General features: G+C 37.0%; 5 protein-coding genes across 6 annotated transcripts in view; 1 reads left to right on the plus strand and 4 right to left on the minus strand.

Annotated features, from left to right (window-relative positions):
* Positions 1-35: 35 nt before the first annotated feature.
* LOC111445975 (abscisic acid 8'-hydroxylase 4-like) lies at positions 36-2452 on the minus strand. The gene is made up of 9 exons (XM_023084557.1): positions 2112-2452; positions 1705-2026; positions 1467-1616; positions 1132-1380; positions 952-1041; positions 799-877; positions 579-685; positions 373-491; positions 36-298 (listed from the first exon to the last, which is right to left on the minus strand). Exons 1-9 carry the CDS (start codon positions 2306-2308, stop codon positions 169-171), a joined length of 1443 nt encoding a protein of 480 aa, XP_022940325.1. The 5' UTR covers positions 2309-2452; the 3' UTR covers positions 36-168.
* A 4968-nt stretch (positions 2453-7420) lies between these two features.
* Positions 7421-12178, minus strand: LOC111445976 (coenzyme Q-binding protein COQ10 homolog, mitochondrial-like). Its single transcript, XM_023084558.1, has 5 exons — positions 12030-12178; positions 11462-11897; positions 10947-11142; positions 8562-8693; positions 7421-7975 (listed from the first exon to the last, which is right to left on the minus strand). Exons 2-5 carry the CDS (start codon positions 11872-11874, stop codon positions 7853-7855), a joined length of 864 nt encoding a protein of 287 aa, XP_022940326.1. The 5' UTR covers positions 11875-11897; positions 12030-12178; the 3' UTR covers positions 7421-7852.
* A 717-nt stretch (positions 12179-12895) lies between these two features.
* LOC111445977 lies at positions 12896-15008 on the minus strand. Of its 2 annotated transcripts, none has more exons than XM_023084559.1 (5): positions 14774-15008; positions 14090-14296; positions 13733-13991; positions 13301-13422; positions 12896-13231 (listed from the first exon to the last, which is right to left on the minus strand). In XM_023084559.1, exons 1-5 carry the CDS (start codon positions 14897-14899, stop codon positions 13220-13222), a joined length of 726 nt encoding a protein of 241 aa, XP_022940327.1. In that variant the 5' UTR covers positions 14900-15008; the 3' UTR covers positions 12896-13219. The 2 variants fall into 2 exon arrangements, with proteins under 2 accessions (XP_022940327.1, XP_022940328.1); XM_023084560.1 differs by having other exon boundaries at positions 14090-14348; positions 14774-14856.
* Positions 15009-15668: 660 nt separating this feature from the next.
* On the plus strand, positions 15669-18089 carry LOC111445979 (protein DCL homolog, chloroplastic-like). Its single transcript, XM_023084561.1, has 3 exons — positions 15669-16250; positions 16723-16837; positions 17646-18089. The coding sequence occupies exons 1-3, from the start codon at positions 15865-15867 to the stop codon at positions 17823-17825; spliced, it is 681 nt and encodes a 226-aa protein (XP_022940329.1). The 5' UTR covers positions 15669-15864; the 3' UTR covers positions 17826-18089.
* Positions 18090-18390: 301 nt separating this feature from the next.
* LOC111445974 (THO complex subunit 5B) overlaps positions 18391-22219 on the minus strand; it is a 4922-nt gene continuing 1093 nt past the window's right edge. Inside the window, exons 2-8 of the mRNA XM_023084556.1 lie at positions 21793-22083; positions 20935-21271; positions 20521-20858; positions 20140-20396; positions 19258-19861; positions 19042-19176; positions 18391-18954 (exon numbers count right to left, since the gene is read on the minus strand). Coding sequence (XP_022940324.1) covers positions 18688-18954; positions 19042-19176; positions 19258-19861; positions 20140-20396; positions 20521-20858; positions 20935-21271; positions 21793-22083 — 2229 coding nt within the window. The 3' untranslated portion in view covers positions 18391-18687. The remainder of the gene's footprint in view (positions 18955-19041; positions 19177-19257; positions 19862-20139; positions 20397-20520; positions 20859-20934; positions 21272-21792; positions 22084-22219) is intronic.

Raw genomic sequence — 22219 nt, forward strand, 5'->3', positions numbered from 1 at the left:
AAAAAAAAAAAAAAAAAAAAAAAAAAAAAAAAAAAAAAAAAAAAAAAAAAAACTGGCCTAATTATAAGAAAAACTGAAAATAAAAAAAGAAGATGGGCTTGGGCTTGGGCTTGGACTTGTATTTGGACTCGGGCTTGGGTTTTGCTATTGGGTGGAAGATTGGTCCACTTAGTTGGGGTCCATTTTGGTATGTACGGTGTTGTGGTGGGCTATGTTCCAAAATCGTGCTGGAAGGCCTTGAGAGGGAACGGGAAATGGACTATGCTGAACCCCGTTTTGCGAACCAACTAATTCCCACCTGCCAACTCAGCAAAAGATAAATAATTTAAATAATTACTCAAAAAGTCCAAAACAGTTTTCAAATTTCAGTACCTGAATTTGGTGACTAGATGATGAATCAGGATCAAGATCTCCAGCTTGGCAAGCTCGTTCCCTGGGCAGGTATGAACTCCACTGCCAAATGGCATGAACGTATTGGGTTTCGGTGCAACCTGAAATTTGAAACGCCCATATTTTCCCTAATTATTATTCAAATATCCATTATACACAAAAATATTAACATTCAAATTTTAATTTACCTCAAATCTAGAAGGGTCGAATTTGTGAGGATCGGCAAAATATTCGGGACTGTGATGGATGTTTCGAAACAAAGGCATCACTTTCCAACCTTTTGGAATCAAATACCCTATTCCACGTCATTTCACAAACTCAAATCATTTTATTATTTTAAAAAATATATATATATATTAAAAAAAAAAACTTCCATCAACAACTCTCTCTTTGGGTCTACTCCCTTACCTTTGTATTCCACGTCAGCTACAGCCTCCCTGAATGTGAATGATATAATGCTCGCCATCCTTAAGCTCTCCAATACTACCTGAATTAAAGATTATTTATTCCTAAATCGTCCATCTTAATCACCCCTAGATGGGTTACCATAAATTTATTTACCTTATAACTCATGGGCATGTTTCTTGTCTGAACCCAGTTCAACGGTTGATTTTTCTCGTAATTGAACTCTAAAATTTCCTGTTGCTCTTTCTAAACGAAAAAAAATGATTTTTTAAACAAATAATCATGATTTTGAATAAAAAAAATTACCTTTTTTTTTAAGGGTACGTAACTACTCACTTTTAGCGTTTGAAGAAGCTTGGGTTGGTCATAAAGGTACTTGACGACCCAAGTCATGACACTGGCTGTGGTGTCTTGAGCCGCAAAAAGCACCCCAATTATGTTATCTTCCATTTGGGCATCGCTTATAGCTTCACCTTCTTCATCTATGGAGTTCAGAAAGCACCCCAAAAGATCCTTCTTCCCCACCTTCTTCTCCCTCCTTTCGTGGATTATATCACCTAAGATTTTACTTAGCCGCTTTCTAGCCTGTCCAAGGGGACAACTAATTTAACATAAATATATATATAATATAACATAATAATTTTCCATCTTCTCCTTAGGTTTTAACTTACCGAGAGTGCCTTTTTGTATGGAGTTCCAGGAATGTTGGTGGGGAAAGAATTGTAGCCTGCGTCCAAAATGCTGTAGTTTTTTTTCAGGTCCTCTTTGTAAGCAGCTTCTAAATGCCCAAAAATGGCCAATATCCCAACTTCAAAGGATATCTAAACAACACAAATTTCAAGACTTAAAAAAGTGACCGACCCAATAACTATACGGCCCAGGATTAAAAAGAAACCAAACCAAACCAACCTTTTTCATCTCATGAAAAGTGTTCATAAGGTGGGCACCGGTCCAGGAGTGGAGAGCGGAGGTGGTTACGGAGTCGATATCGGGGACCAGGCTCCGGATGACGTCCAAAGATAGAGAGCTCTGAACCAGCTTCCTAAGGCGGCAATGATAGTCACCTTGGTGATAAAACAAGGCAGATGGGCCGATCAAACGCTCTTTGCTTTTGGGGTAAGTAGGCTTAAACAAATGAGCCTGTGTCACCAGCACGAACCTCGCCGCCTCGGGGCTAGCTAACATCACGCAAGGACATCCAAGTATATGCGTCTTAAAAATCTCCCCATACCTAAAAAAACAAACAAACCACGTACAAGTCAGCACCAACCCACCTTAGCAAACAAGACACTCAAAACTAAACAAAAAGGCGCAACCTTTTCTGTTTGGCGGCGAAGAACAAATCAGGGTCTTGAGAATAGAGCTGAAGGGTTTCTCCAATATAAGGCCACCCTAAAGAACCAGGAGGGAGCTTAGCTCCATCTCTAATGCCTGCCCTCTTGTTTCTGTTTAAATAAATATACGACAATACAATGAGAAAAAATAGCAAAAGAGATGCAAAAATTACACCCATTTACTCCCCCTTCCTGCAGTTGTTTCCGCCGACACTTTCTCTCTGAAATTGGTTAAACACAATTTTATTCTTGGTTGTAATTACAGTGATTCTCTGAGAAGCAGGGGGGTTTTATACAGAGAGCAGAGGAAAAATTAAGTGAACATGATGCAGAGAACCAAACTATATAGAAATGGCAAGATTTTAAACATCCAATAACATGGGGACAAATATAAATATATATATATATATATATGTATATTTAAAATTATATAACATAGATGATACAAGACAAGACCTTGGATTTTAATGTTGTTACCAAACTTTTCATGGTCTGTTACATTCTGTCTCCAAACGACAATCCACCGTGGAAATGATTCACCTTTTTTAAATTATAAAAATTATTAATACTTTTTTTACCACTCCCCCGGGTGAGGTGACTTTCCTTCCTTGGGTATTTACCACGCTGTTACTCACTTGTCACTTTTCATTTTTAACTGCATTAAAATTTAATGTCCACGTGTGTAATTCACCAAAAAAATTTAAGAGCGTTACTAGGAAAAAAATAAAAGTTGTTGAATAATATAATGTTAATTGGATATACTAAGAAGAAAAACAGTTTTGAGTTGACTTGTGAGTTAAGGAACAGTGAATGTGGATGTCATGGCCATTAATACACAATCCGTTACGTTCCTCTTTTCGTGCATGTCATGTGTTTCTAGCTTGTCTTCCACGTACCAATCCCACGTGCCCATTTCTCATTTCTACTATTTATGATACTCCACCATTAGTCTTAACAATAATCTTTACCTCTCCATATTATTCATAATCTTATTATTTTTATGGTATGTGACATTAATATTGATAATATTTTATTTTTTGGAAATTAATCCAAAAAAAATTCATTAAAATGAATAATGTTTCTTGAAAAAAAAAATGACAAGAGGGGGTGAATGTAGTCACGTGATATGGACGTGGGGCCGCCTTAATCCTAATTTTATCTCTTAGAGCTAAATAATCTAAGGGAGGTCCAAACATAAATATGAACTAATAATTGTATTTATATATATAGAAAAAATTACTTAGTAGCTTCAAAAAAAAAAAATTGAATTTAATTTTATATAGTAACCATAACGATTATGAAATAGAATTTAATAATTACTAAAAACGATATTAAATCCATAATCTCACGGAAATTATAAAAAGTGAGTATGTGATACTTTTATTTAAATGGTCATTGATAAGTCTTATTATTTATATTTAAATTAACTATAGTTTTATTGATTTTTTATTATTATTATTATTTATGTATATTGATATTAAAGTCTTGAAATTCGTTAATTTATACTAAAAGGAGGGGGGGAATTCTGAATTTAAAAAGGAATTGACATGTGAAAGTTGGGTATTTTTATGGATGAGGTTTTGTGGTGGGAATTGGTATCCAGCTCACGTGTGGGGGAGGATGGAGTGGAATTCTTAAGATCTTCGGTAACGACGTCGTTTGAGTTCTTTGAGTTATGAATAATTGATTTGCTGTTTTGGTTGGGCCCTAGTTGTAGACGTGTACGACAAAGGCAATTTAGGCCTCCACGTGGAAATCTCCGAACGACGTGGACCCTATCTATAGCGTACCTCCTTAACTTCTAATTGCAAATGCCTTCCACCAACACCATCCTATCTGCCAGTTGGATTTTTCTCACGACTTGTCAAGCATCCCTTGTGGTCCATTCCCCATTTCTTTTCTTCTTTTCAAGTAAGATACATATATATATAATAATTAAAAAATGTGAGTTTCAATTTATATTTATAGCTTCTAGAAACAATAATTATTGGTAAATAAGGAAGGGTTTGAAAAAGAAATAGGATGGGAGAGTTATTGGAGTGAAGAAACGAGGAGGGTGGGTGGGTGCGCGTGCAGTAGGACTGTTAGGGATCAAAGTTAAGATGATGAATTATGGCACGTGTGAAATTGTAACTGTCTAAAAAGGATAATATTTGCTAGCCATAAGTTAAAATGGTTATAAATGGAATTAGATATCAAAGGGTGTGCTAGCAACAATAATAGACTTCAAAGAGATAGACTATGAGATACCATAACGAAGCATTGGGTGTGAACTTCAATCCTTACCCGATGCGTTTTAAAACTTAATCCATCAACAATTTAAGAAAAAGACTAGAAGATAATATATGCTAGCGGTGAATTTAAGTTCGAAGAGAAATCCTTACATTGATGGGTATGGTTTGGGGAGGGGGGGTGTTTGAACCAAAGCGAGAGGTGGTTAGGTGGAGATGTGAGTTGAAGGATGAAGTGGAATTGGAAGTTACACGATTTTGGGGGTAACACACAGAAAAAGAGGGATTCGGGAAATGATGAAGGTTGATATGCTTTTGTACTGGGCCTATGGGCCCAACTTCCACACGTGTCGAGAAAACCGAACCTCGTGCCCACAAGAATCTCAAACTGGATCTCCTTTTCGGCTCCTCTCTCCACCTCTCCAACGCTACCTACTACTCTCTCTCACATTTTCATCTCCCTAATATTTTTTTTATTTTTTTTTATATAATTATTAACTTAATCCTGTTTAATAATTACTAAATAAATTAACAGCACATTAAATATATATATATATATATATATATATATATATATATATTTTTTTTTTTTTCACGAGTATAAGCTCAAAGAAATCCACTTATTTCCTTAAAAAGAAAAATCTTTTTAATCTCTGTATAAAGAATAAAGTCAAAGATTTTGAGTTGTGGATATTGATTTGAAGGGTGGTCTATTTATATATATATATAAAAAAAAAAAGGAGTTCAAAAAGCATGTCCGACAATGAATAAGATATTTCATAAATAGTCCAATAATTGCCAATAATAATAATAAATAAACAATATAATTATATTCCTTTAATCTCTTATAATTAATTTCCTTAACATCCATCGTTTTTTTTGGGTTAAAATAAATTCAAGATTTTATGAAATCCCATGTAAATGGCTTATGATTATATACCAAATTAATTGAGATAATTTAATAAAACTCAGTCAACAACATTAACATTTAGGTTCATTCATATCTATAGATAAGAAAAAATGGAGGGTATATTTTAAAGTGTAATATATCATTCACAATTGCAAACATAAGTTATCGTGTTAGTAATTTAAAGATTAAAAAGTACAAACTTTAGAGACACAAATCTATATACTTTCAACTCAATTTAAGCAATGAATTGATATAATGACTATAACCTAAACATAGGATCAGTATGTCATTATTAAAATAAAATAAATATGGATAGTTCGCAGATATTATTAAAGTTATGATGCCTAATATTTTGGTGGAATTTATGTAATTAGCTTAAATATAAATAATTTAATTTTATGAAAAAAAAAGAAAAAAAAAACACAGTTATGAGAAAGGAAGTAATATGAGGAGAGTGGATAACCATATGATGACAATCCCACAATGTTTTGTTTCATAATATTCCTGTGTATAACACTCCACCCCCCCATCTTTTTCTTATTTGAAATTCTGCCCCTCCACTATGCCAATTTTAATTTACATCTCTTTCCGGTCATTCGTTCGCTATCGGTCACATCACTACGCCGTCAAAATCTAGTTAATTAACGGTTTAATACAATTACTTTCTCCATCATTTTATGTAATTTCTCTCCTATAATAATTACTCATACTTAATATTCTTCGTGTAAATCTTGCACGTAACGGATTTAAATTTATAAAGATATATGTTTCACGACAACGAAACTATGGTTATATAAACACAAATTTTATGTTTTAATAATAAATATGCCTAATTTTATGTTTTGAAGAATTTTTCTATTGACACTATGGGTAGAAATTTGATATAGCAATGATGGGAAAAAATTTGACAGCTGAAATCATTAATCTTCACTTTAACTCATATCATTATGAAGTGAACATCTAAGCGGTAATTGACATGCATCTCTTACCATATACTATGTTTGATGTTCAATATGAAAGTGAAATAATATACTATGTTTGATGTTCAATATGAAAGTGAAATAATAGGGTGTAGCACATGGGTTTGATATAGTGATAGAGCACAGTATATTTGTAGCAGATAATGTAGAAGGCAATTAATGGGAGAGGAGAGTATTCTGTATGTTTGAGAGACAGTAAGGTCCCATTATTAAAAATGTTTGGAGGAGAGAAATACATAATTACACAATACAGTGGTTCCTTCTTCTCCTCCCCCAAATTGGAACATGTGAGTTAATTCATATGCTATGAACTTATATGGATTCGTAGGTAGGGGAAGAAAGATAAGGGGGAGGGGAAGGGACCCAGTTCATAATTTGTTGAGCACAGATCAGATCCAGCTGGAAGAGAGTATCTCCGAAAGTGAATGAATTATTGGATATGGTGCTCCAAAGGCCTTGGCCTTCCACACCCAACTCACTCAAGATCATGACACCAAATTTGAGGTCACTTCCATCTTTTATAATATGTCATCCAATACCCAAATTAAATCATTTGACAACTTCTATACATATTTTTCCTTTATTATTATTATTATTATTCCAAATAAGAAAAAGAAGGTGAAAAAAGAAAAAAGATGAGACAAGGCACATCAAAAGGAACAGAAGCAATAGGCCCACAAGATCCTAAAGTAGTGTATGAGTGAAGGGCCCAGCCCAAATGTTTGAGCTGGCCCAGAACACCTCCGATTGGGCCCTACTGAATCGTATGGTTGAGGTAAGGAAATGTGAAAATTGGTTGTACTAGCTGAGCTGTAGTTGGTCCCTTTCATCATCGGTTAGTCTAGTCATGGGAGTGGGCGAAATTATAAATTTGTTTTAAATATTATGTGTGTTTCTAAGCCAAATTACATTTTATTCCACGTGTTTTAACTTTAATTTTATTATTATACTTCAATAGTATTTATAAATTTGTTTTAAAAAACTAAAAACTAAAAACTAATAACCAAATAATTATCCAACCAAACCTAAATAATTTTTCCTGTTAAACTTCTCATCTCGTCTCCCATAAGCTTTGGCATTCTCGGTAAATCTAAATTAATGGAATATGGGGTATAATGAAAATTTAGAAGTAAAAGGACTAATCTGCAAAGCTGTTGAAAATGAGAATTTACCACTATGGGCATCATACAAACTCCAATGGTTTCAAAATTGATTCATATGTACGGATAAAACCTGAAACATATCCTAAAACTTGACATAATATTTTCCCTACCAGCATGTGACCTGTTCTAACAAGAAACAACACCCATAAATGTGTCGATTCATCCTCCTAAGTATTAAACCAAAAAACGTGAGCATGCACAAGAACAAAAAAGAAAAGGAACGTAAATGCATCAAAATGGTTAAGATGTCCTTTGATGGGTGGACAGCAAAATAAGCAAGCTGCAAGCTACCCACAAGTAATGCCATTAATCAATCAAATTTATTGATACCCCTTCCCCTAATTCCGTATCTGCTCTCTGTCAGGATTCCAACTTGCTAACTTAATCCTTGTTAAATCTTCTCAGCTAAATGATAGATCTAATGAAAAATTCAATGAATTTAAGCTCTTTGGCCGTATGAATTTTCAAGGACTGCAACCCCTGGTCCATAAATCAATCGGCAGCGATCGTTGAATGAACCAACCAGTTTTGAGACAACCTCCTTAAAGAACACCGAAGCCACCTGAAAATGAATGCCATATGAGATATTGAAATGCTAGGCTGTAAGAGAACATTTGGTGACAAATAGCGGCAATATAAAACAGAGCAAATTCAACACAGATCCCAACCCTGGATTCATTGGATAAAAAATAAAATGGAAGTTACAAAAAGAGATAAACAGAACCACAGAATAAGTTAATATCATTGAATTTTGTTTAAAGAAGCTACAGGCTCTAATCGAGGTAAGATTTCAAAATAAAGTTGATAAAAGATCAGCTTTCAAGCACACAACAGGTTCAGATAATTATTGCCAGTTCACGTGTTTTACACAGATGGCATTTCATCAAGTCACATGTCCAAAATTGAGAAATATAGTTTAGGCCACTCTATCAAAGTTAGAGAAGGATCGGCTTGGGAAACCTAATCCTACCACAGGTAAGCACAATGCAAAGGAGGCTCCATTGTTAATCATTAACATTTCATTTTAGAGCGAAAAGTCAGAGACTCATAACTAGACTTCTACAGGAGTCCGTTGCATTCCTGCCCAATGCCTACGCTATAACTGAAATTTGTAATTTGAAAGGATGCTATGAGGGAGAAAGCTCTACCTGTCGATACAGGGGTGACTGGAACTTAAAATCTACTAAAAAGTAGAGGTTGCAAGTCCCTGGAACTGGTCCCGGTTGGAACTCCCAAATATTTATCAAGTGATCAAACAGCGTGCTCTGAGATACTGTTGTCTGCAAGTTGAAAGAGGAATCAAGACAATCAGTGCAATGCCTACTAAACATCAGTAGTTTGAACAATCAAGATGAAAATGTCAAATTAAATCATTGTTTTAAATATAAATGTTAATATTTTAGGCTGATATGCACATTAACACAAGAATAAATAGTAATATAAACTATGAACTGAAGAACATTATTGATTCATTAATTAAGAAAATGACCATATTCCTTTTTTCTTTTGATATTGATAAGTATTTATGCCAGCTTGCGCACACCATGCTGATCACACTGACAACCATCAAATCCTAACACCTTGCTAATCTCACTGACGACCATCAAATCCTACTACATTTGATCGACAGAAAACACATCTAGGATAAATCCTAGGAAGGTGATCATCCCCAAAAGGCCCTTATGACCCCTAGGCAAACCCAACCCTCTTATTTCCACGAGGCCCTTATCCAACCCAAACCAAAATGACTTATTATGTAATCAATCAATAATAAAAACAGGTGTTTAGGGGAGAACAAAGTGAATAAAGGAAATGGAGACTCTATTGGAGGAAGGAGTGTGCTTGCCCTAATGATGTGAGTGCAGGAGTGAAAACATTCTGGTTAATAGCCAAACCTCTGAAAACCTACACATTATTTTTATCGTTCACAAAAGATGGACAAATTGAACAGCGCATGAGTTAAACTTTAGGACTTGCAGAGAAAGATTTGGAAAAGAGAGAAGAACTGTAACAGCTCAAGTCCACCGCTAGCAGATATTGTCCTCTATGGGCTTTCCCTTTCGGGCTTCCCCTCAAGACTTTAAAACTCGTCTGCTAGGGAAAGGTTTTCATACCCTTATAAAGAGTGTTTAGTTCTCCTCCCCAACCTACGTGGGATCTCACAATCCACTCCCCTTCAAGGCCCTGACACTCATTCCTTTCTCCAATCAATGTGGGACCCTCACTAAATCCACCCCTTTGGGGCCAGCATCCTTGTTGGCACACCGCCTCGTGTCTACCCCCTTTGGGGAAGAGCTTCCTCGCTGGCACATTGCCCGGTGTCCGATACCATTTGTACTGGCCCAAGCTCACCGCTAGCAAATATTGTCTTCTTTGGGCTTTCCCTTTCGGGTTTCTCCTCAAGGCTTTAAAATGCGTCTGTTAGGGAGAGGTTTCCACACCCTTATAAAGGGTGTTTCGTTCTCCTCCTCAACCGACGTGGGATCTCACAAGAACATTACAAAAAGAAAAAGATAAAAGGAGGGGAGGGTGGAGAGAGACAATAAAACAAAAGAGTTAGATGGAGACTCCATTGGGTGGAGTGTGCTAGCTCATATGGTGTGAGTGAAAGCATGTAGAAGAGTAGCCCAGCCTCTAAAATTCTGTTCTTTTTTTCCACATTCAATAAAGATTGTCAACCAATTTCCAAAGTTCAATTTACAATACTACAATACTAAGCACCGTCTCTCAGGATAAGAGAGCGCACACTACCTACTTGAACACTTCAAAGACAACACTGCACACTGCTGCCTGCAACTAGAAAAGATAGCTTATGATGAAATTTCCATGATATCTTTTCATGTGTTCCAATATTCTAGATACAACGATGTGTCAGCAACAACTTCAATGTACCAATGAAATGTCGCAAACACAATGTAAAAACAATCTTTCCCTGTTATTAATATCAATATGCCCAGATTTCTTACACCATATGCTTTGCTGTTCTTTTTCCTCCTTGTGCAGTTTAAATTATCTTACCATGTCTAAAAAAACACAAACAAGTTTTCCTTCTTATGCATGGAAGAAGATACAATTACGTCTGGAACCAAATCACAACCAGGCATGTGAAGTAAACGTGTGAAGTCATGATCTAAAGTTGGTAAAGCACAACCATGCAGCTTGTAAAGCAATGTGTCTGACCTTTTCTAAACCTAAGTCTATATGCAATTAAAGCTTGGTGCTTCCAGTTAAGATTCTAAGACCTGATATATATGAGTTATTAATGGTTTACGAAATCACACAGATTTAATTCCTTATAATACTGGAAGATGTGGAATAAAATCTAGACCGCCTAATCTCTCCTAATTTTTTTATCCTTTTAAACATCCGTCACATCATGTGTACAATCAGTGAAACAACACAAATACGAACGAGACACCCTAAAATCCTTGGTTCTAATACGTGTACACCAAGTCAATATCACCACTAGCTAGCTAAATGAGTTACCAATTCAGAATGAGAAAATCATCATAAATTTTGGATAAGGTTATTACCTTTACAGACTTCGGTCTTTGAATCTCTACATGTGAAGTGTAACTCTCAACAAGAAATTTGAAGCCAATCTCCAATTCAGCATCAAATGATCCATCAGGATAGGTTTTGATTACCTCTGACCGCTGGCACCACGGAACAAAATCTTGGTACAAGTCAACAGCTGCAACTACGTCAAATAACTGCTCCGGAGAATACCTAATAATAAACAGAAAGGGGTAATTAGCTCAGCAATAACCACTAACAATTATCACTGTTCTATTGGCCAACATCAAGACGTAAAAGGAAGGAGACTAAGTCCAAAACTTTCTCAAACGCTTCAAGTTCTAAATTGTAGAAATAAATAAAATCCCTTATCAACAGAGCTAATTCAATCCTCTAAAATTTGCAGGGAAGCGATGAGACAAATCCAAATTACCACATTAATGTTTCCTCCGCTGCTAACTCTTGTACTAATAAAACCAAAACGCAGAAAATCGCATGCTATAAATGAGCAGAAGAAAATTTGTTTCTTTACCCCATTACGCGTCTCTCCTCGTAAATTTTGGATAGGACGCCGCCCTCTTGCCCATCTCCACAGCCAATAAATCGCCTCGTTTGTCCAGCACTAATATCACGAAGGTTCCCAGAAGAAATCTTATGATCCTGTTTGGATAGAACGCCGCCCTCCTCCCCATCTCCACAGCCAATGAATCGCCTCCTTTGTACAGCACTAATATCATGGAAGCTCCCGGGAAAAATCTTTTGACCCTTATCAAACAGTCTATGAATCGACGAGGTCTCAACACCGGCAATACACTTCACATGTCGAACGTTTTGATATTCCCACGGCTCGGCATTACAACTTGCGTATTTGATGGCATGTCTGATACCACGTCCACGCGAAATCAAGGACTTGCCGACCTTCGATGTAGACAGAAACGGCAGCATTGCAGTCACTGGTGGTCCCACGCCTGCAAATGTATCACACAACTTAAGCAACGATTATGCACCTTCCGCCTCCTCTCGCATACAACATACAAATCGAAAAGAGATCAATTCAAAACCTAGGGATTCAATTCAACGAAACAAAGAAAAGGTACTACCTCGATAATTGCAAAAAGAATCAGGGCAAAACGCGAATAGAAAACACAAACAAATCTTCTCGTCGCGGCAAATGACTCTGAACGGAAGATCCAAACGTTCAAGTATATACAATGGGAGGAAGATTTGGGCGATTCAAGAATTTGCCGGTCCCTTTATACCGATGAAACTCTCGGATCTGACCCAAACCGAATCCGTCTACGACTTGGATTCTCCGTGTAGCGGGTCACGTGATTGATTTGGCGCCTGAATATTGTTTGACCCGAAAGTGCCACGTGGACTTTGACCACACACTTTTTAAAATTCTATACTTGGGAAGGAAATTCTAAACCAATTTTTTTTGGTCCACAAAAGACAAAGATCACAGCCCAATTTCAGTGCATTTTCCTATTTTTCCTTTTTGGGCAAAAGGCAAACCCGAGATCATGATTTTCATGCCATAAATCATACCTAAAAGTGCCAACCTAATATCTCCATTCTAAATGAGTAATAAAGTACGTGGCGACAATAGAGATTTCTTTTCAACGGGACCATTTTAAAGAGAGATTTTTAAAATTTAACCTAATCCAACATATATTTGGTAAATAATAATCCTCAACCATATGTCATTAAACTCAATATATATATAAAATATAACTAAACCTAGTTAAAAAAACATAACAATAAAAAATACTAGTTTCAAAAACTTAATCTATAGGTCAATTTTAGCCTAATTTAACTGATTCAATTGATAAAAAAAATCAATGGTATAAAAATCTATAATTCAACTAAACTTCTAAATCTAACTATTTCATTTTGCGCTCATCTGTTACCCTTGAAAAAGAGAGCAGAGAAAACACTTGAACAAGTGTTATGCATAGCCTTGGTGTACCAAAAGAAATTATATATATATATATTATACATATGATGAATTACATTACCATACTCATCTACCCGGTCAAAGCCATAGCTGCTGATTTGCTAATTACTACGCAACTGCAGACGCTCAAGGGTATTAGAACTTAAATCAACAGACAAACCAAGAGCATCAAAATGAGGATTTTACAGACTTCACCAACAATCTCTGATCATCTATAGCCTTTCCCGGGTTAGAGAAGTAGTCTACAAAGTCCGTCTTGGCGAAAATCATGGATTTAGCTATCTGCTGGCTGTAAGAGAATTCTTGTTAAGCATCATCTCCTTTTCGTGGAACTTAAGGAACAACCTAAAAGAAAACAGTGGTTGTCATTTTGGAGCAAGGACATGATAGCTAAGTTGATATCATTTGAATTACCTGGTCGTTGATCAAATCATTGGTTTCTGAAGTTTTTACCCTTTTGGTATTGCAATCATTGCTCCCCTTTGCAACTTTTTCAACTTCCCTTTCTCCATCAACAAAGTTCTGATCCGACACTTCTGCAACATAAAGGATCTTACTCATCTAAAATTCAGGCGACATGATGATTGCAGTACAAATTGCAGTTAAAATCGTAGTCGGATCTTGAACATAGCAGATTACAATAGATAAAACAATTTCACTCCAGTCGCATCATTTGTTTGAACTCAGAACTTTCTGGCAGTAAAGACTAGATTCAGATCAAACATATTCCAATTTATTATTACTAACTAGCAAACTTAAACGTGATAACTAAATTATAATCAAGGAGAGGCACACTTTATCAATTCAATATTGATAATTTATCTGCACAAAGGCCCAGAGACCTACCTTTATTGTTGTATATACAATGCTGAGACAAATCAGAGTTACAAGCACGCATAGGTCCTGCTCCAAATGGCAACAAATTCCTTTTTCTTGAACTGATGGCTGGACTTTTACATGCAACATTTTTGTTTTTGCGAGCAGCTCTGAAGTGATGTATCCATGGATTGCGCGATAGAGCCTGGTAATCATTCAATAAATTCGGCCGAGCTTCAGTTGGTTCAAAATTAACATTCTTCCAGCTGCCTTGTCGAAGAACCTTAAACTGTGTAGATGAAAGCAACAAAATAACAAAAAGAGCATTCACAAGTCATGATCAGAAACGAGTTAAAACTCATCAAGAAAAAACAATCGGCACTGAACCTGGCCAACATGTGAGTGGACATGAGAAGCGGCCTGGCTTTGGCCGTGCAATTTTGTCCATGATGAATTTTCCTTCCCGGAGCCGGTACCACCTGAATGCGCAGAATCAAACATCTGGCTGACAAAAGATGCCTCCATGGATTCAAGGAACAAATGGTGCTTCTCATCGGTCCAATCAGAAGGTACAGACTCCGTCATACGAGTGCCCTAAAATCGAAACCGCATTATCAGCAATTCCCGCGGCAAGTTCATGGTCTCTCTTAATAAATAACAGAAAAACGCTACTATTAGTCATTATAATGATAAATAATAAATCCGGACAACCAAAGCTCGTGCTGAGTTTCCAGAATAATTGATCACAGATCCAAACCTCTTGCACAGCCCAATAAATTCCATCGACAAACAGCAATACCGATCTAAACAGAGCCGAACAAAATACAAAATAAAAATTCTCCAGTCTCGAGAGTCAATGCCAGACCAGTACTATCTTCTTCCACTTCCTCTCTCTTTCAATTATTTAATCGATATCGTTCTCATTTTAGCACGAAAATAGAGAAACAGTACGGGCACAGAGTATGAAATTGAAGATACGAAACATCACATAAGCAAAACCTAATCCGAAATACAAAAACATCCAAAAACGAAGATAATTGGAACCGTGAAGAAGAAAAGTAGGGTAAGTACCTGGCTAGAAGATTCGTCCTGTAGGGGAGCCTCGGTTGACTCGTCCATGGCCAATTCAGAGATCAGTGAGTCGGTCCGAGTTTCTTTAGGCTTGAGATTCTCTAAATTTGGAGGCAAAACCTCCATGAAAACAGAAGAAGATGAAGGATTATCTCCAGATTTGCAATGGCGAGAGAGAGAGATGGAGAAGAAAAATGGAAGCGGGCCAGTGGAGAGAGATCTTTAGGAAGAGAGCGAAAGGCCGTGTTTGGGGACAAAAGAACCTTCACAGTTGTCATGGCTTTACACGTGTAAATGGGCCTACATGTGCCACGTCAACAAAGTGTTGATTAATGCGGAGGAATCGGGCAGATATTATCTGACCATCTGAAATATCTTTTGCCTCCTCGTCCCAATATTCGGTTTCCGTGGCGCCGCTTTTTAACTGTCAACGCCTCTTTTATTTCGCGCGCGCTTCCTTTTCATTTCCCAATAAAATCCCAAATTTTAACCCCGTAACTGTTACATAAATATCTGTCTTCCAAAAAAAAAAAAAAGAAAAAAAGCTGTCAGATAAATGTTTTAATTTGTTATTATTCTTTCTATTGTTGGGGCTCAAGAAGGAAGATGAAGGCCCAAATTGAGAACTTGGGCTCAGAATACAAGGCCCATATTTTTAGGGCTCAACAAGGAAGATAAAGGCCCAAATCGAGAAATTGGGCTCAGAATACAAGGCCCATATTCTTTGGGGCTCAACAAGGAAGATAAAGTCCCAAATTTAGAACTTGGGGTCAGAATACAAGACCCAGATAAGGGCCCAAATTGAGAACTTGGGCTCTGAATAGAAGGCCCATATTTTTGGCTCCAAATCGAACGGGAAGGCTTCGGATATGGCTCAGCAATCCCGCCAGGCCAGAGGATGCGGATTGAAGAGAAATTCTGTAGTATCTCCAAGTCCATGAGATTCATGATATTGTGACTGACCGTTAATGGTTCTTCTTCCTCCGTTTTCTCAGAGAAATTGGGAGAAAAACCATGTTCCGTAATCGTAGGCTACAATCTCAATCTCAGTAGTTTCAAATTCAAGCTCCTTGTCTCAATTGAAGAAGGGAATGGTCATGGCCATTGCGTCCATTTTGAAGCCACCGCCATCTGTGCCCTTTCACTCCCTAAATCCAAGCTTCTTCAAATCTTCACCAGTCATCTTATGTTTTCCTACACATCTAATGACGTCGTTTCATCCATCCACTCGTGCCCTAAACACTGGCCCTGAAGGCAGTAGAATTCGGAGCCACGAAGAATGTAGCTCCGATTTGCTGCGGAAACCAGTTGTTCCGCCGGCGAAGGACTTGGCTGGATTATCGGAGGATGAAGAGAGCAGCGAGGAGAGTGGAGATGACGATGACGAGGAAGAGGATTGGGTTGATTGGGAGAACATAATTTTGGAGGATACTGTTCCTCTCGTTACCTTTGTGAGGATGGTTCTTCACTCTGGAAAGTAAACATTCGTTTGTGTCTCGATTTTATTATTGAGTTTGAGATTATTCTACTTTTTTTTTAAGTGAATTTTGAGCTTGTTGTTCAAATGGGAAACGTGTTACTCGATAGTGAACGGAACTATTAACTTGATATTGAAATTATAGAACTTTTGCGGAACTTTCATCAATTTCCACAGCGAGCAGGAACAAAAATCAAGAGTCATGTCAACTAATCCCTTCAAAGTTCATTGATTTTAGAATCAATTTGTTCGAATTTAATCATGACTTTAGGTACCTAAGGACTCAGTATCTAATAAATTGAAGAAAAGAAGAGTGTTGCAACAGTTCATACTCTTGACTGTGTGCTTTGATCATGTAAATGTCAACTAATGGAGCACCTATTATCTGATAGAGAATATGTTGTGTCCTGAATTCATTAGCATAGAGTTTGATCTCCATTCTTGCTAATCATCTTTAATCAAACACATGCAGATATGAAATTGGGGATAGGTTAAGCCCAGAGCACGAGAAAACAATTCTCGAAAGGTTGCTTCCATATCATCCCAAGTATGAGAAGAAGGTTGGATGTGGGATTGATTATATCACGGTATATCTCTCTCCATATTTGTACATGCCTCATGTTTTTAGCTTTGTTTTAGAATTTACATTTGCATTTAATAGAATGACTAATCAAATAATACTCTGTAGCCTCTTTTCTATTTCCTTGGATGAAAGTACTCTAGCCTCTTTCGTGGTGAACCTGGTAAAAGAATTAAATGTCCACAGTCAAGTTTTTTAATTACTTCTGATGAACTATCTTGGTTATAACTATTGATGTGATTGATTTCAATCTGTCATGATCGCTGAAATATTAGACTAGCTTCTTATCTTAAATTATTTGTCTATAATGTTTGACTTCGAAAGTGGCAATGGTGTGGATTTTTGTAATCGTGAGATTCCACGTCGATTAGAGACAGGAACGAGTGCCAGCAAGGACGTTAGACTTCAAAAGGGGTGGATTGTGAGATCCCATGTCGGTTAGAGAGGAGAATGAAATATTCTTTATGAGCGGTAGAAACCTCTCTCTAGTAGGCATGTTTTAAAATTTTTGAAGGAAAGTCTGCAAGGAAAAATCAAAATAAGACAATATCTACCATGAACTTGATTTTAGACTTGGATGCTGCCAAAAGAGTTATATCTGGACTTAAAACTCCAATATCTTGCCATGAGAAAAGTGATTTTATGTTATTTATTCTGGGAAATTGGAAAAGAAGAAAAACCTGCTTATGGGCAGTGCCATTTTCACTTTTGAACCATTTTCTTTACAATTATTTTGAGCATTGGATGCATACTCTATGCCTTTGTCAACTGAAATGATGATAGCAATGATGTTTTGGTGTTGTTGTGCTTGGCAGGTTAGATATCATCCTGATTATGAAAGCTCGAGATGTTTATTCATCGTCAGGAAAGATGGTGAATTAGTTGATTTTTCATATTGGAAGTGCATCAAGAGTCTGATCAGAAAGAAGTATCCTCTTCATGCAGAAAGCTTCATTCTTAGGCATTTTCGACGTAGACGCAATCTCCGTTGGTAATACATGCAAGGTCTGTTAAGCATACCATAGTATCATTCAATTTCAGGAATTCTTTGAATATCAAAGCTTGAAATTGACCTGCCACGCTTGTTTGGCTCTCGTATGTTTGACTTGAAATGCAGGTGAATGTAGTAGACTTTTGCTTGAGGAAGGTGCTTGTAAAATTCAATCGTGTAAATCCTAACAGCTACCTCCATTTTTCCTGTCCCTGCCCTACCCCATGGACATATCTAGTATTATATATGAAAATCCCTCATTGAATCATAATTAAGACGAAAAATCCGTTTTTAGCAACTTATTTTTGTTTTTAAAATGTGACTAAGAATTCAATCAATACACCATATAACTAAACTGTAATTGTGGATAGGATAACCTACAACATTATGAGTTTCCAACGACATGAAAAAAGTGCGCCTATTTAGCACGTTGATCAGCTGCAGAGACTCAGATACAGAGCAAACCTAATTTCCTTAGTGCCTGCCTGAAAGCTTCCCCCCACTTTTCGAACTTCTGAATAACATCCTCCAGAGCTGCAATTACAATTCAGGGAATTGCAAGCCTGAAATTACATTTCCAAAGAGCCTATTTAATAGACGATCTCATATGAACAACTGCATTAGATGAAACAGATCAGTTTGGCTGATGATCTGATGATACTCAACCTGCAGGATTGGGCACACTTGTGACCACCCATGGCCATGACATGAATCAATATTTCAAATTTTCAATACTGAAGAAACTGGCCAAGAAACAATAATTTCGTTCTTCATCTTTTTCAGGCAGTCAGGTTCCCACAAAACTGTTCCCCCACCAGCAGAGTAACAGAAGGCACACAATAATAATTTTAAGATCCTAAAAATTCTTAACAAGGATAGCCGGGAGCGCATTCAATGTCTTTCCAGGATATCATCTTCCTACGATCCCTTCCCCTAAATGACCTAGCATGTATACTACCACTAACAGGTTTGCATAATCCAACATCAATCACAGAACTACTCTTTTTCCTTTCAGAGGATCGGGACGCCTCACTGATGCAGTAGTTGAACAACATTTCAAGACAACAAATTTGATGAGACAATATATAGTTCTCCTGATCCAAAGGCAGCATCTTAAGTATATGGAGATTCACCTACAAGACAAGAAACAATGATCTACAATGTGAAAAATTACAAGGTCAACAACCAGTACTCATATTAAAACAAACTTTCCTCCTTACCTCAGCTTCCATGGCCCGAAGTTCATTATACCAATCAGAGTCATCACTCTCATCACGGTTTTCTTCAGAATTGATCGTGTAAAGATTCAAAGTAAAGAAAGGAGACCTAAGAGGATACTCCATGCTGATTTTAATCTGTCATAATGTTATTGATCTAAATATTCAGAAAATCAATAAAAATAGTTTCTGTAAGAAAATTATTGAACAAAATGTTACCTTGGCTTGCAACTTAAGATTTTTGGCTGGTGAATCAGTGTTCCTGGTCATGACAAGGCAATATTCCTTGGACCCATAATCCATCCATGTCTTTCTTGTTATGTCGTTGGAAGGAGTAGAAGCTACGTCATCTGCTGCAAGCTCAGTCTGCATTGGCTCATCCTGGTCGCTATCAACATCTAGCATCAACTCATAATCTTCATCATGTTTACTGAAACTTAGCATCCTAGAGTAATTGGTTTGAGGTGTAATGCTTTTGGAAATTAGAGTTAGCTGCTTAGAATGCTCAAGATTGGGTGTTCTTAAGGGAGTAGGTTGAGCATTATCTAAGATAGATGTAGATGAAACTAGAGCAGGAAGTTCCCCATCTTCCCTAGCACCGTCAATATCTTCTCTTGAAATGCCAGATTTTCCAAGCATATCAACATCTAAAGGATCCCGAACTTTCTCTTTCTCCATTATAGTCAAAGATGATTCCTGACTTGCAGCATAGCCTACAAGTGACCAACCTTGCAAAGAGCATGAAGGTTTATGTGAAGCCCATGGGACATTATCACATGTCAGAACTGGCCATTTGAGTTTTTCAAGTGAATCAAGCTGTTCCCTGTGAGTCAAATAGAAAAATTCAAATTTCTCAATATAATCCACAAACCGTACTTATCTGAACCAGTGATCCTTCCACCAGAGGGAAAAGATTCCACATACAAAATACAACAAAGTAAAAGTAAACATGGCATGCATAGCTAATATTAGTCACAAATATATAGCATGAAATTCCACAAACAAAAGATGATTGATTTGATCACTAAGCTACAAATCCATCTCCTATCGTTCTTCAAAATCATTTATTATCTAAAATTTGAATAGAAATCAATGACTCACACAAGAGCCAGCTGAGCCTTTTTCCGAGAGCGCAATCTTTGCACAACTGTCTGTATGCGGTTTTGCTGACGATACATTGAGAGGCCTGATACAATATCACTTCTAACAGTTTCACCACTGGCAGATTCTTGTGCACTCACCAATGGCGGCAATTCTGGCAAAAAATCAATTCCAGCCAAATGTTGGGCCCACTTATAAGGTCGAGAGGTTCTCTTATCACTAAATGAAAGAGTTTCACGAACAACAAGTTTGGCTGGCTGCATTATTTGAAAAAAGATAATACTTCATAGGAGTTCCCTTCTTTTTGGTTGAAAATGTAAGTTATGTTGGGGCAGGGTAGCAGAACAATCAAAACATAAACGGAAATTTCTGGATTTATACCTGATGAGGCAGCTCAAGGCCAGTGTCATCCGGGAACAAGTTGCATAAGATGTTATTCTCAGGTCCTTCATGAGATCCTTCAATCCCAACACAAATAATGTTCAACTTTGACAAGCATTCAAACTTCAAGGAAAGCAATTTCATTGACTTGGGTTCGCAAGTTTCATTGTCATAAATGTGAAGGATTATCTTTAGTGGATGAACTTGATATATCCCTGCATGCTCAATGTTCACCTTTGCTGGAATCTTCTTTGGCCGTTTTCTCCTCCTTTGGCCATCGTCGTCTTCATCAGGGGCATCATCCTCCAACTTGGAGCTCTCAACATTGGTTGATGCACCTAAAATATACAAATATTATCATATATGATAGAACTCTTTAACTAATGGTTGTCGAGAAAATAAACATCCAGGTACCAGCATCCTTATTCGCTTGATGGCGTGCAAAAGCTTGGGCATCTTTGACACTTCCTACTATCTCCAATTCAATATTTTCACCAAATGCTTCCTTTTGTGCCAAGAACTGTGAGTAGATTACATAAAGAGGAGGTGGAAGTAACTCTGCTAGCTGGTGTTGCTTTAATTTTTTTGTCTGCAACATCCCCAACTGATTCTGTACGGGCAAGGATGCCTTTTTCAAGGACTTGAGGTGTGAGGGAAGACTTGATAAGAATTTCTTTCTATTAGCAATGACTTCTAGAAGGCTTTTCTTATGTTGTTCAAGTTCATCTCGCCGTTTGCAAAGTTCTTTGCGCTGATAAAATTGTGGATATTAGCACACTGAAAAAAGATACACTTTCACAATAAAAATAAAAAAATAAATAATAAGAAGTTAAAATCAACCGTGTACGCTAAAGGTGGAGAATTGGAACTTTCAAATAAAAACCAAAAACATAAAAAGATGATGATAAACCATCATACACTCACTCATTCTCAAGAGGGGAAGCTCTAAGTTCAGGTATGAGGTAACTTTGAAGCCATTATTGAAATTATAATGTTAAGGGATTCTTTTAGAATTAGCCTAAGGGCACGCAAGCTAGCTTGAATACCCGCCATTGTTAAAAATAGTACTTAAGTCGATGGAATGCCCAACATATTTCTTAAAACCACAGAATTGACAAGGAAGACAATGCATCCTCAAATTTTTGTAAATAACATGGAGCTATTGTTTTCATCCATCCTAACAGACTTATCGGTGTCCCTAATTACCAGAAAGATTCTACATCCGTGCTAATTAATTCAAAGAGACAATTACAATCAACAACTCAAGGCTACCTGGAAAAGCTCATAGTCAAGCCTCTGCAGCATCAGATTGTGCGCGCTGTCTTTTGACCTTATGGATTTCTTAATATCCTCCGGTGCATCCTGGAAAAACTCATCCTCCGACACGAGTTCGATATCAGGATACTTTGATTTGAAGTCTTTACAGGCCTTTATTGCTTTAACATAGTGACTCTTTTCATACATCAAGTTGTTAAGTTGCAGCGTGGTGAAGTCTACTGGAGCTTTTGCTCGCTCTGTTTCAGCTTTCACCCGGTCCTCTTCCAGCAAAATAGAGCGGTTCGCCTGTGAGCAAACATTATACCACCAGAGTCGTCACCGGCTGCAATTTGTAATGAAATCTACTACAACATGATTGAAATTCGTGGTGAAGCATAGCAAATTAGCAATGCAAAATTAAAAAAAAAAAAAAAAAAAAAAA

Source organism: Cucurbita moschata, unplaced genomic scaffold (genome assembly GCF_002738365.1).
Source record: "Cucurbita moschata cultivar Rifu unplaced genomic scaffold, Cmos_1.0 Cmo_Scf00008, whole genome shotgun sequence".
Classification (NCBI taxonomy): domain Eukaryota; kingdom Viridiplantae; phylum Streptophyta; class Magnoliopsida; order Cucurbitales; family Cucurbitaceae; genus Cucurbita; species Cucurbita moschata.